The following is a 15534-nucleotide window of genomic DNA, read 5'->3' on the forward strand; positions in this document are numbered from 1 at the left end:
GGTTAGACTTTAATATAAATAAATGGAACAGAATTTAATGGCTTATAATTGAATAAAATTATTTTTTTAAAAGAAGATGAACTTAACCCGTATACAAGTTATTTTGTAAAAGTGTAAAAGTGTGTGACATTGAAAAGGCACGTTGAATAAGAGGCAAAGCAAGTGAAGCAGAGAAAAATATGGAAAATATACGTAATGTGAGCCAAAAAGTTAGCTATGCACAAAAACTTTTTTGATGGCGCTGAAAGTGAAAAGTAAATTTACGCTAAAGTCGCCGAAATGCACAGTAAAGGAAAAATAAAAATTGAGAGTTGAGTGGGTTTTTCAGAGCAGAGCGGCTAAATCGGTGAGCAGGGGGAACTTGCAAAAGAATATGAAATGGCAAGAAAAAGCGAAATGAAACGGAAGTTCAAGTTGATTTGTTTGCAGGCTAAGTGGAATTCCCCATCCTTAGCATTTTTACTCACACTCCCACACATTGACAGCCATTTTGCGGAAACGGAAGCTGCGTTTCAATCGCACTTCTGATGAAGTTAACAACAACATCGAAAACAGCAACAACAGATGGCTTTGAGGGTAAATAAATTTAGCATAACAATGCTTGGTAAATTTACGAGTATCTGAGTTTACGGGTACAACGCTGCGTATGCGTATTAGGATTATGATTTTTATTCGCGTATAATGCGCTTCAATTTTAATAGCTTTAAAGTCTGTCTTGGGTTAATTTTTCTCCTCGTAGTTTGTTGTGTCTAATAGGAAAACCCAAAAATGTTCTTCAAAAATAAAAATAACAAGAATTTGAATAATTAATTATACTTTTGGTCATCCAATGGCCAGCCAAAACAAATTGTGTTTCCGTTATCATTTTTTTAAAGAAATCGTATCTTTTACAAAAGCCGTCTTTAATAGACCCCATCACAATGTTGACTTAAAATTACTGAAAATTACTTAAAACTTCAAAACTTAATTGTAACTGTGTATACAATATGTTGAATCAAAATCCAATTTTGAATTTTTTAAATTAATATTTTCAGAACTTTGAATTAAGCAAAAACTTAAATCAAAGTGTCCTCCACCGCAAAGTAGACAAATATTGTATCAATCTGAGGTGCGGAACTCTCGTTTATTATATTCAGAAATTATAAAATTTAAACCTTTTAAAGGGCATACCTTTTCGGGGCACACGATTTTCATTTCGCTGTTTTTTAAATATCTTGGGGCTATGATTCATGCATGTGATTTCTGCGGTTCTTAATGTCGCAGTATCGTAATTAAAAAGTGCACTGCAGCGCCGTGGGTATTATTTTGTTCTTATTTCTGTTTTTTTGTTTGGGTTTCCCTGATATATCACACGTTTCCCCGACCTCCTATTGCCCCCACCCCATCGGCATATGCAGAGATTGCGCTCTTGAAATGACAGTTGCACTTGCACCATGACAATGCGCCCGAAATGGAAAATGGGGCTGGGAAATGGGGTGGGAAAATCAGTGTGGGGGCGCTATGCAGCGGGGCAAATTGATTGCGATTGTTGAGTTGATTGGCAGGCGACACACACACATATATATATAGATTGACTGCATGCGACACTGGCAAACAAAAGCGCCGCTTTGTGGTTTTCATTGTTGATGCCTTTTTTGCTCCCTTTTCGCCTTGCTCCTTTCTCCTTGTTAAAGCTCCTTTTTTTATACCCATTTATTTTCTGTTGTCGTTAAAATTAAGTTCGTTTTGTCTTTCGATTTTTTTGACATTTTTAACACGCGCAATTTACAAGATAGTATACTGCACAGCTTAGACAAAGAAAAAATTCAGTGTGTGACGTTGTACTTGTACATTGGCATTTGCATTTGCTTTGATTGGAAGTTTTTTATAGCAAAGAACTATCAATTATAATAAGGAACTAACAAAGCAACGTTCCATTTATTGTATCATATTTTTTAAAAAATTTTGAACACTAGAAGTAATCTTTTTGTTGTTCCCAGTGAACTAATTAATTTAATATATTTAACATTTGAAAATTTGTTTATAAAGTAAATTTAAAAGATATTTTTTGATTTATGGTTGTTAAACTTTAAATTTAACCAACAAATACGGAATCAAAAACTTTAAAAGCCTAAAATCAAAGGCAGTTTAACCTCTTTAGACTGTTTGTTATTAATAAATTAACCAATTTTAATTTAGCTAAACAATCAAATGTTAGTTTAAGACTTTAGGCTGACCCCAGAGCCAAATGTTTTCATATAATGAAATTCACATTTTCAAGCGCACTTAGTGCCATTTATTTCTGTTTTTTCAGGGTATAAAATAAATTGATTACATTTTTGTAGCCTTTGGCAATCGTTTAAAAGTTAATTGTTGTCGCTGGCGGCAAATGAATAGGTGTAAAGAAAGGTGAGTGATTTACTAAATTATGTTACCAAACTTTATTTTCAGTTTATATTTGAGTCAGTCCTATTGGCGAACAACAAAATCACTCAAATTAAAACTTTAAAGCTGCCTACTTATTCCATTTTCCTTCAGGCACAGCAGCTATTGGGAGACAGAAAAGAAGAGAAGGGCTCTCTTTTTAAATGTTTATGTTTTTTCGCTGGCCTGAGCTCCTTGAAATATTAAAATTAATAATAAATGTTGACGGCATTCATTTGTTGCTGCTGCTACACAAATATGAAGTCTTCATTATGGCCAACGCATTTTGCGTTGTCTATTTTGTCGGTATTCCCTTATTTTACCATATTTCCCACGTACAGTTGGGTTCAAGCCAGTAGCATTAAAAACCGGAAAATATTTTAAGATTATAATGTTTTAGTTGTGCAAAAAAAATAGTTCGGAAACAAAATTTGCGTGCCGATCAAAACATTTATTTTTGGAACTTTTGATTGTATTAATGTATAATAATATTTATCATTTGTATACACTAAATTTATTAATACAACTTTGTTGTTAATTTTTACTTAAAATGATTGAAACTATGTGCTATTTTTCCGTTTTCCTTAGAAAAATGTAATTGTAATTGTTGCATTTAATATTTTGTATTATTATTGTGACCTTAAATGTTCGCTCCTCTCTTTCCATTTGGCTCTGATTTTTATTTCTTTTGGCAATTTGTGCAGTTGATGTTTCTTTTCGCTCTTTTCCCATTTTAACTCGCATTTGCTTCGTTTTTCTGCTAAATTAAATTTTATTTAACTGTTATGCATGAAATTAGTTACAATTTTTATTTTCATGCTGCTTTGTCTGCACTCTTCACACACACACGCACACCCGAAATGGCCGCTAATTTCTTTTTAAATTATTTAACAATTTGCGTCTGCCAATTGCCAGTTGTTTTTGTGCTGGCAGAACAATCTAATTAGGCGCCGGAAGAAGAGGAACGATAATAACGCTGACGACGCCGATTTGTTTTATGCCAATTTACTTGGCAACATTTGTCGTTAATGCGACAGCAAAGAAATTTGGCATTTTCTCAAAAATGCGGAAATCCCGTCTGCTGCCCCAAAAACAGGCATAATTGGGCGGAAATACATAAATTAGGGTGAATAGATTGGCAAAAGGAGACAATGAATATTTGTTATCCACAGTGATAAGTTTTTTCTTTTTTGATTTTAATTTGAAAAAAGTTTATTTTCAGATTGTCAACACACAAATGAAACATACTTATTTTTGTTATGCCTATAGATATTATTTCCGCTGGTTTTAATCTTTTTAAAAGTTCGTTCATTCCGTTCTAAAACTGCAACTCTGCGATTGTAAATTTTCCCCTGAAAAGATAACTGTAAACCGATTTATTTACTCAGTAAAGTATAAAAATCACGTATAAAATAAGTGCAATAAGAGCGGTAAAACGATGGGCCATATGTAATAAAATTACGGCAGTGGTACTACCTTAAGTGGCAGTTTTCTGATTGGATCGGGCGAAGAACCGGGCATCGCCTCAATTGGCAATTAAAGCGCATCAACATTAATGTCCGGCCGCCCGATGATAATAATAATAATGATGATGATAACGAGACGACCGGCACGTATTTTCCCTTTTTGAAAAGTGGCAATGGAAAAAAAACACACGGCTTTCTCGCAGGGCGCTGACATGTGGTCATTGTTGTTGCACTGCCTCCCCATCGTGACGTCAGATGGCAAATTAAAAACGCAAAGAAGAAGATGAAAACTCTTTCCAGTGACAGCAGCAACAACAAGAACAACAACAATGCAATTTATGCACGACTTGCATATTAAACGTGTGTTAATTTTAGAGCAGGATAGCCAGCGCAGATGTCAGACTCTATCTATCCCCCTCTCACCCTCTCAAAATGACAGGCTGCGGTCAACGCCATTTGTTTTTGTTATTCCAGTGGATGGAAAGGGGGGCAAAAGAGCAGCTCGCTTGGAAGCGCCACTCGTTGATCTCTCTTACTCTATCCCTCTCGCTTACTCTTTCTTTAGCCATGCAATTTTCCAGTTGAAAGGCTTAAAACTAAATTAAACTTTATGACTTGGCAAAGAGCAACAGGATTTGCGTCAACGACAAAAAGGATTACAAGATGCCCCCCTCGGGATTCTCTGCCTTCCTGGCCAACGGATATGAAGAATAATGCCCCGGCTTTTCTTAAGGGGATCAATATACAAGTATATACATACTCACTAGGATACTTCAAAAATAAAATGCCAGGGATAACTTTGTATTAAAATATCCAAATGGATACTACTACAGATAAGTTTAATTCTTATTACATAAGTTTATTTTTAGTACCATATAGGATATCTGTAAAGGAATTCTTATAGAATGTATACATAATTACATACAAAGAATATCATGAAGAATATGCGAATTTTATTAATACAGATATGTACCTAAAAATACCTAATCACTAAGTTCATTTTAAAAATATATTCTTTTATCATTCATATAATATAATCATGAACAAAATATTTTATAGTCAGTATATTTTCATAGTTTTATTATGTTTACAAAAAAAAAGAAATCGTTAAATTGATCATCGTTTCTTAGTGGGTGTTCAAGCAACCTTCCTGAATAATGTGGTAAATAACTACGTGCAACGCAGAGCATCAGCAAGTTCCCTTGTTCTCGAATTAAGCTTGCTGGGAACTTGCTTAGCACAAACAAAGCAACCACCGTTGAAATAAATGTAATGAGTCTAAGTGGCAGAGACAGAAATTGTCTGACATTTTATTGAGCAAATATTAAAAATATTACGAATCGTTGACCATTAGGAGCAGCCGTCGCTCCCCATCTGTTGGCCAAGGAGCACAAATACCACTTATGCGGATATCAGGGAGTTTGTGTGTTTGTGCTTGTGCAGCTACGAATCTCCACAGATAGCCAACTTAATGTAATGACCAAAAAGAAATCCAAGCTCACAAACATTTGAACAGCTCCCGGGGTCCATGGATCCATGGCTCGTGTCCTTGTCCGCTGGCTGGACATGTGTTTCCAATGGTTTTCCCAGCTTTTCTTGTTCGCTTTTTTGTTTGGGCCAAGCACAGCTCGGGCCATTTAAAAACGCACAAAACTTGGCACAAGGCGAAAAACTAACTTTTCCCCGACCAGAGGAAACTCAGCTGGGGGCTAGGTTTCCCTTTAGTGGCTGCCGTTGCAGTTGCAGCGTTTATTTGATTTTTACACACCGATTTTGAGCTATTCTTTTATTAGATTTTTCGTGTTGCCTTTTTTCTCATCTCTCCTTCTGACGGCTTCTGCTGTTTTTTCACACTTATTTTTCACCGCTTTGTTTTTTTTTTTGGTTTTTGTTGTCAGTTGTGAATTTGTAAGATTTGATTTTAAAAGTAGCCAGATAAAAAAGCGACCGAACGGGGTAAAACGAATTGAAAATGGGCAAATGGTTAGAAAGATTAGAGGCGGCAATGGGTGAATGAGTTGGGGAGACAGAAGCAATTCCACTTTGCAGATGGAGTGTGACAGATAAGTTGCCGACATTGATGCTAAAGGGTTATGGGCATCCTGAAGTTTCGATAAGTTTTGGAATAAGTTTGGTCCGACTTTAAATTGGTTTGTTGAAGGCTATAAAATCAAGAATCTATCGTTTTTGAAACAATTTGGTAATAATATAATCATATAGTTCCAGAAACCAAGGTCGATTAACATGACCATTATATCCCTGGCATGGTCAAAGCCATAGGTCATGAACAAGCTTAGACTAATTGGCCGAAAGCGTGTATCAAAATATACTTACAAATGTTTAATCGATATTTAACATTCTTTCTGTTTCAGGGGTTAAGTTCCCCATAATGATTTCAATCGCTATATAAAACCTTTAGTTTTACCAGATAATGCAGAACAAAAATAAAAAAAGGGTTCCAACTTACACTACTCTCCCTCACAGAAATGCATTTACTTTGATTTCCGTTCGCAAATTTTATGATTCTATATGTTAATACGTTACTGCTCCTTTTAAGCCCCCCAAACGGATTCCACTATAAATTCCGGGCAAACCGCATAAAAAGCGCGTTAAATCTCGACTCAATCATTTTGTGTTCATCGCATCGTATGAACAAACCATATATATGTTATATTTAAATAGCCATACTCGGAGCACAAACATAAATCTCGGGAAGAAAAGCATCCTCGATTTGAGCATCTGCGCTGGCAAATTTAAAGCCATTACACTAATAAATAATCTGCCACAAATTTAGCACATTGCCATCGATTTAATACAGCTTCAGCCTCATATGCAAGAGCCATGGAGCCACAGAGCTTTTCGCTGAGGACACGCCCACAGACAAATCCGAGTTCAAATCGCATAGCCCACCAACCTCACACATGCTCCATATAAATGCGGAGGGATGAGCAGGGGATGCCTGGGCTAAAGGAGGTTTATTCCAAATCCAAGTGCTAAAGGGAGCCAGGAAAAAATTCATATGTCTGCTGCTGTGGCTGCTTTCAATTGCTTTCGGTTTTCGGTGGTGGAAAGGGGGAACCCAAGCCAGCGGGGCAGCGTTTGGCCATCATCATCGATGGCTGCTTTCAATATCTAATAATATTGCGCATACGCCACGTTGCCAGATTCCAGCTAGCAGCTTCCACAGTCGATGCTGCTGAAGCTGTTGCTGGTTCACTTACGCCGAGTGCGTGTTGGCGCAATAATCAACAGTTATATTATGAATGCACAATCACAGTAAAGACAGTCGCAGACAAAATAGTAGTTATTCAAATGAAATACATTGTGTTTTGTTTTGAAACTTAAGAAAACATGTATTTCGGTTTTTTTGGTTAGGTGTTTGGAGCATTATTATATTAAATATATTTATGTAAGTGAATAAAAAGATATGTTACATATTCTAGACAACTTTTTATGGGTACAGTAAAGTGTTAAGTATATAAAATCTGTTTTGAGAACTTTAGTTGAAAACATGATAAGAATTATATTGTTAAGGACATACATATTTTTATTTATATTATTTACTATATTGATTTCACTAGTAAAATAATTGGTACATAGCGCTTAAAATACAGCTTATTCAAAACAACTTATTATTTTCGTTTGTCTTCAAAAAGTAAAATTATTTACAAATTTGACCATGGTTGCTGCGTTCATAATGCGCATTTTAACCCCTTTGAAAGGGGAAGAACACAAACTCAGTCTTATACTAACACACACATCACACTCCATCTAAGTGATACGATAAATTCGGGATTTTCTTTGCATTATGTGCAGATTTAGCTGATATTCTTTTGCCACACCCTCCTCCTGGCCCCTCCCCAATTTTCCACACTCCAGATGAAAAACTTTTTTAATAATAAATAAAAGTGCTTAACTTAATTCGTGCTCTTTTCTTTTGCTCCCGCTTATGTGCACTGTGGATTTTCCGCTTGTTTTTCCTCATTTTATTTGTTTCTTTGATTTGACACGCCCCGCTTCCACCGCCCAGCACACAATGTGTGGAAATAATTTTTCGATTATTGTCAAGTTTTGCTTTATTTTCCTGTCCGCTCTATAGCTGGAGTTTTCTTCTATTTTCGTGTGGCATTTGTGGCTGTTTACCTCGCCAGCGGCCAAAATGCAATTTATGTGTTGAGAGCAGCGAATTTTATTTTATTTTCGTTCGATTTCTGCTTGTTTGTGTTTCTTCTTTCAATTTTTCTTTATTTTTTGCGGTTTGCTTTTATTTTGGATACTCGTGTGAGGTTATTGGCAGTTGTCATTTGTGTGTGATTTACGTTTATCGGTTTGAGCCAAGCGTGTAATTTTCTTATTGCAGATGGCAAATAGGGAGCTAATCTGCGGAGGGCGGTTTCGGTATTTGCGGGTTATGTTTACGGTTTAAGGGAAGTTTAGAAAACTGTCCGCGAATTTAACGTCTGTTTCTGCACACATGAACATGCAATATTTTGTAAAATGGCACTGTTCTGATTCACACTGTTAATTCACAGCTTTGCAATTGTTAGCAATTTTATATTAAATCTAATTGCGGTCATAAAGCAATCCCAAAAAACTTATGCGTTGTCCAAAGTAAGCAAGCGTTTTATGAAATAACAATTAGTTTGAAATCTAACGAACAAAAGAACATAAATTCAATTAAGGTTATTAAAATAAATATAAATATTGATAAGCAAGTTCGATATAAACTTTATAGCTTTGTTTATAAAAATCATTCAAAGAATTCATTTTAAAAATATTTAACTTATAAACTTACCATCGGATCCAACAAACCATAAGTAAAAGGTCCGTAGAAATACTTTATTTTTATTTGCCTTTTCTGAACAAAATTTCACAACTAAAGACCACAATGCAATTGATTTTTCAAAGCAATCAATCAAACAAAATATTTTCATAAATATAAATTTGTAAGCTTCCGCAGAGGCTCTTGAAATTTTCTAAGCCTTAAACATTTTTCTTGCATTTACATTTTCCCCATTATTCTCACGTTTTAACAACAGGCAAACTGACAAACTTGTAAAAAATGTCGGTTCAATTGAAAAATCCATTATTACCCAGCCAAGCAAAAGAAAAATGGAAATATTCATGTTTGTGTATCATAAAAATATCTAGAATGTTTCCGTTTTTGTCGCTGTATATCAATGAACTCGTTGTGGCTGTGTCTACGCATTGACAAAACATTTTCCAAAAAGCAATTAAAATTTTAATAAAATAAACTAAGCAAGGAACCGGAATAACAAGAATGGGTGGGAAATATGATGGTATGGTTGAGGGGACTTCGATACAGTAGATGACATTAAAAATCCTTACAAAAGATAAACACATTTTTCAGCTAGCTCAGGGCGGCACATATACACATATAGCTGACAAATATCGAAGAGGAGCATGGAGAAAAGATTAAATTCACTTAAGTGCAAAGTATGCAAATGACAAACAGAGTGGGGAGAGTAGGAGGCATCAGAGGGGTAGAGAAGGAGGATAGAGAGAGAAAGATAAAGAGAGACGGGGACACACCGAGACATATATGAAGTGCCTGGCAAGCTGAACACACGCAACCACATTGCCTGCATCTGAAGCTAGAAATATTGTAAATTCAAATTGAAATGCATGTGTGACATTTGCCATGCAATCGCCCACTGAAAGAGACGGGTAGAGATTGGAGCGAAAGAGATGGGAAGACCGAAAGGAGATCCATTCAGCAGATACAGAGATACAAATGCTTGTGGCAGCCGAGATACAAAAGAGTCCTGTTCGAGCCCTGACAAAATTGAATGCAATTTGACAAAAATCATAGTCTATAATTTCGGGCCACAAGCTTAGCTGACTTCTTACCAACTGGACCTATTTCTGGCCCGCCCCCTTTCCCCCTGAGTCACACACATCCTACCATTACGAGTTAATAATTGAACATTTTCGGTTTTAGGCAGAGCTAAATTGCTATCTTTTTTTGTTGGCCTGTTTGATTGGGGCTGTGGCTTCTTTTGGGTGAACAGTACGTTTTATATTTGCAAGGCTGACTTACAAGATAATATATAATAAATAAAAAATAAAAGCTATTCATAACTTTTGTAGTTATCAGCAGTTAGCCATCTTTTCTGGGACCATTTTGGTCTTAAAATTAATATAATCTAACAAACGCACGGCTGGTAAAAATATTTATAAATTAATCAACAGAGAAATCTATGTTTTTGATAGGTTTAATTTTAATTTAATTCGTATATATTTTTCATCTATCGCGCTTGTGACTCGTTTATAAATGTTGATATCTTTGTATTGGTTTTCTGTGATCATCTATTGCCCTAAATGATGAAACGCACTATATTGCCACATGCACCACATTCATGCACCGCACATTCAGTGGAAGGCTTTGCAAATATTGCCGCAAAAAGCAGAGGCAGTTCGCAGAGTGAGACGACACAGATATATATAGACATTTTTGTATTTGCTCGTTGAACTTGTGCACTGTGGCTCCCATATAACGCCCTGTCTCTTTCGCTTTCCCCATATCCGTCCTTTTTGCTCTGCAACCAACTCTTTTCCAGGGTCCTCGCCGTCTCTCTCTCTCAGGATTTTGTGAATGACTTTTTGGCACTAATTAAAAGTAGCAAATAATTTTCTATGCCAACTCACATACGCCCACACACACACACACTCACGCACAAGCAGGACGAGTGTTAGACAGAGAGGGAAAATGCAAATATGGCACGGCCTCTGCTCGGAAAACCCCCTTTCCAACCCCTTGAGCCCCACGCCCCTGTGACAATGACAATGCATGTGACAGTTTCGGTTGGCACCGTTGATAAGCGTCGCTTATTGTCATTCTGCCCCACTCTGCACCACCCACCCACACACTCTCCCACTCACACACGCACCCACCGCCACCCAGTTGACAAAAAAGTTGGCCAGCTTAAGTCGGAAAATTTATTATTATTTTTCTGCATTGCAGGCTGTGTGCAATTTTAAATGGATTTTAATTAGTTTTGAATTATTTCGGCTTTCGTTTTAGTTTTTCGGCATTTCATGTGCCATTTTGGCATTAAACTTTGGCCCATTATAGTATCCTGCGGTTTATGTAAAGTTTAGTTATTTTTGGAATAATTGTTTAAGGGGACATTCATCTTGCCGTTGCCAAAAATGTGAATTTATGGTCTGCTGGTATGAAAAATGTGTGAAAACAATGTGAAAATGTATAGTCCAGCGTTTAGGTAAATGTACTAAATTTGTTAAGACCATCAATAACAAGATGAAAACATATGCAGGTACATAATAAAATAAATGAGTGACTAAATTGTATAAGATATTTAGAAATGTTATGCAACTCATAATCATAATCATTGAAGAGTATTTAAGAATTAAAATAATAAATTTTAGAATTACTATTTAATAAAATATTTTACATTTATTTAAAACTTGTATGTCTGTGAAAGGTATTATAATACAATATTATTAATAATATTGTAATTTACAGAATACAAAATAAATTTTTTCAATTTTTGTTTTATGATGTTCAAAAGAATAAAGTACTAACTAATTTTGATAACAGATCTGTAAACTATTTCTTGTCACCACCCTTCCCAGACAGCTCCTTCATCAGATTGAGGGCACTGCCAGCTTGGAACCACTTGATCTGCTGCTCGTTCAACGTGTGGTTCAACTGGATTTTGTCGCCGCCACCGTTGTTCTTGATCTCGGCATCCACCGGCTTTCCAGGTGCCAAATCCTTGAGGTTGAGCAGCGAGATCTTGCTCGTTGGCTGGATCTTGTCGTAGTCACCCGGGTTGGCGAATGTCAGGGCCAGCATGCCCTGTTTCTTTAGATTGGTCTCGTGGATTCGGGCAAAGGACTTGACAATAATGGCCACTCCACCCAAATGTCGTGGTTCCAGGGCAGCGTGCTCCCTGGAGGATCCCTCGCCGTAGTTTTCCTCTCCCACGGCACACCACCTCATCTTGTTGGCCTTGTAGTCACGGGCCACCGCTGGAACAGCATCGAATTGCCCAGACTTCTGGTTCTTAACCTTGTTCATCTCATTATTCTCGGCATTGGTGGCCCCGATGAACAAGTTATTGGATATATTGTCCAGATGACCGCGATACTTTAGCCATGGTCCAGCGGCACTTATATGATCCGTAGTGCATTTACCCTTGATTTTTATCAGGACCACCAAATCAATGTAGTCCTTGCCGTCCCATTTCTCAAAGGGCTCCAGAATTTGCAGGCGTTCCGACTTGGGATCCACATTGACCTTGACATCATCGCCCTTTTCCGGGGGAGCCTGATAGGTATCCTCTCCGGGATCGAAGCCCTTGGCTGGCAGTTCTTCTGCATGAGGGGCTTTCAGTTTGAACATTTTGCCATCGGCACCCTGAAGTTCGTCGGCCAAGGGATTGAAATCCAAACGTCCGGCAATGGCTAAAGCCGTAGCCATTTCCGGACTGGTAACAAAACAATGTGTGGCCGGATTGGCATCGTTGCGTCCGGTAAAGTTGCGATTGTACGATGTGACAATGGTGTTCTTTTCGCCCATTTTCACATCCTTGCGATCCCACTGTCCGATGCAAGGACCACAGGCATTCGCCAGCACGGTGCCACCGAACTTTTCCAGGACCTCGATGATGCCATCCCTCGCAATGGTGGCTCGAACTTGCTCCGATCCCGGGGTAACATTAAACGGGACGCAAGCCTTTAGGCCATGGCTCAAAGCATCAGTGGCAATGCTGGCACATCGGCCCATGTCCTCGTACGAGGAATTCGTGCAGGAACCAATCAAACTGACTTTAATATCCATCGGATAGCCGTTCTTCTCGGAGTTGGCACCCAGTTTGCTAATCGGATGGGCCAAATCGGGTGTAAATGGACCATTCACCAGGGGTTCCAGCGTGTCCAAATTGATCTCGATTACCTGATCGTACTTGCATCCCTTGTCCGCCGTCAACATGTCCTTGTACTTCATGGCCTCTGCGGCGATGTGAGCTCTGCCAGTGGCACCCAAATAGGTGACCATGCGCTCGTTGTACGGGAAAACCGATGTTGTGGCTCCGATTTCGGCCCCCATATTCGTAATGGTGGCCATTCCCGTGCAGGATATGGACTCCACACCAGGTCCATGGTACTCCACAATGGCCCCTGTGCCTCCCTTGACGGTCAGGATCTCGGCCACCTTGAGGATCACATCCTTGGGCGAGGTCCAGCCACTGATCTTGCCCGTGAGATGACAACCAATCACAGTGGGGCACTTCAGCTCCCAGGGAATATTCGCCATCACATCGACGGCATCTGCACCGCCGACACCCACGCACAGGCAACCCAATCCGCCGCCATTTGGAGTGTGGGAATCGGTGCCGATCATCAACAGGCCCGGAAAAGCGTAGTTTTCCAAAATGATCTGATGGATTATGCCGCTGCCGGGCTTCCAGAAGCCCAAGTTATATTTGGCGCACGTGGAGGAAAGGAAGTCATACACCTCCTTGTTATCCTTTTTAGCCCGGGCCAAGTCCTTTTCGCCACTTATTTGGGCCTCGATCAAATGATCACAGTGAACCGTGGAGGGAACGGCCACCTTCTTCAAGCCCGAGGAGATGAACTGCAAAAGTGTCATTTGGGCAGTGGCATCTTGCAAGGCCACGCGATCCGGACGCAGACGCAAATAGGTCTTGCCCCGTTCGATTTCCTGCGTATGCGGTTCATCCAGATGCGCATACAACAACTTTTCCGACAGCGTCAGTGGTCCAGTTAGTCGGGCCTTGACGCACTCCAGAGTCTCCTTCATCTTCTCGTAGGGCAATGGAATGCCGCAGTCGAAATTCGACATGGACACCTTCTTATACCGCGGATAACGAGCCAAGTGGAACTGGCGCACCATGGAACCCGCCAAACAAATATACCTCTGTGTTCGCTGAGCCATCTCAATGTTTCGATATAATTGCACTAATTTTGTGGAATGGCAGGATATGGAAAACAGTTCGTGTCGCTTAAATCAGATATAATAATGGCTGAGTGTTAAATACCGACTGCTTTGAATTCATTATATGTGTGTCTTTTATTTAACGCAGAGATTGCTTTGTTTGTTCACACGAATAAAAAGTGAGTAAAAACTGTAACTACATTTACAATACAAAATACACAGAGAAATTGACTATAAGTTGTAGGTGCCAAAACAGGGTGGAAACAAAAAATTAAATTTTTTATTTTACATATTAAAATATTTTTACACTGTTTTTGCATCTAAAACGTTGAATTTTAGAACTCGGTTTTCTTTGTGGGCACCTTGTTAAGTATTTCTAATCGCCATGTATTTGTTTAATAAATCGGCAGATTTTTTTAGACTTACTAAATTATTTTAGATAATTTCTAGCTTGTGTCTTATTTTACAACAATTAGCACTTTAAATATCCCCTGCAATTAAGCACTTGGGATTTATTTACTTCTTTAATGAAATGCATACCATCTTAATAGATGCTTCTACAAGTGTAATACCAGCTATTCATTAAACACAATCCTCACCTTTGGCAGCTTTATACTCATATTTATTGGGTTAGCTCATTGTTCCGTGCACATTTGATGCGAGCCGACAGATGCAGATACAAAGTTTGGATTAAGAGAGTGAGGTGGGTGGAAACGTCATCGGAATTGATGTTGCAAGCGGAATCAGGGTCTTGCCTGGCCATGCGATTGGAAAAGCGGTAGGAGGATGAAGGAGGATGCCCATCGATGGCATAGGCCAAGTGACAGACAACTAGAGACGATGAGGAGCAGCAAACTGGACGGCTGACAAACAGAAGGACAAGGGATGCCAGGATGCGAGCTGGCTACCAAAGTGTCAACTGCAAGTGAGTGTGACGGTGAGCACTGCATCCTCCTGTGATTGTGTTTGGTTTGCTGGCAGCGTGTCATAATGGGCGATGTGGGATGTGGGACAGAGGACACTGGACGCAGGACACAGGACACTGGGAACCGGTCAGGGGACATTGGTAGTTGGCCGCACCACATTCAATTGAAATCGACGTGCCTGTTGGCCACAATGCCATTGACGATCCTGTCGCTGCTCAGGCTCCTTCCTCGCTGCTGACGGCTTCTGGCCATGGTCGATAGTTGATGGCCGATGGTAGATGGTAATGGTAATGTGGTGCCACTTCCTCCCCCTTTCCGCCCTATAAGTAGGCAGCGGGGAGGCGCAACTATGCCAAAAATTGATTGGCATCTACTTAGCACACACTCTTCACCGCATCACTTTTTTTTCTATTGCCACTTGCACTTCACACTGACAAATGTGGATTTCTCAATTATAATCTTATAGTGTTTATTGATTTTCATTTGCAAAAATATTTCCTTTAATATTTTACTGATCTGTTAGCATACTAAAATGTCTTTTCTCTGTTCCAACAGAAATAACATTTAGTTTATTCTAATCGATTAGCTTGCTAAGGCTATTTAAAATGTTTATAAATAAAACTATTAGATTGTCAAAGGTTTTTTAAAGCTTTACATAAATACATGGGACATTTTAGTTGAACAAAATGTTTTAGAACAATCGGGTTTACAATAAAATCTTTACTTTTAAACTGCTCTTTTGTACTAATACAATTTTGCAGCGCAGTTTCAAAGATAAATTTAAAAAAATCTACAT

General features: G+C 38.6%; 1 protein-coding gene across 1 annotated transcript; it reads right to left on the reverse strand.

Moving 5' to 3' along the window:
- Positions 1-11353: 11353 nt before the first annotated feature.
- LOC108042753 (probable aconitate hydratase, mitochondrial) lies at positions 11354-13927 on the reverse strand. Its single transcript, XM_017121187.2, has one exon. The coding sequence runs from the start codon at positions 13810-13812 to the stop codon at positions 11461-11463; it is 2352 nt and encodes a 783-aa protein (XP_016976676.1). The 5' UTR covers positions 13813-13927; the 3' UTR covers positions 11354-11460.
- Between the last annotated feature and the right edge of the window lie 1607 nt (positions 13928-15534).

Source organism: Drosophila rhopaloa, unplaced genomic scaffold, assembly GCF_018152115.1.
Source record: "Drosophila rhopaloa isolate 14029-0021.01 unplaced genomic scaffold, ASM1815211v1 contig_178, whole genome shotgun sequence".
In the NCBI taxonomy this organism is placed as follows: Eukaryota; Metazoa; Arthropoda; class Insecta; order Diptera; family Drosophilidae; genus Drosophila; species Drosophila rhopaloa.

Bases quoted from the DNA above. Each gene is read 5' to 3' on its own strand.
- LOC108042753 (XM_017121187.2), bottom strand. From the start codon at position 13,812: ATGGCTCAGCGAACACAGAGGTATATTTGTTTGGCGGGTTCCATGGTG.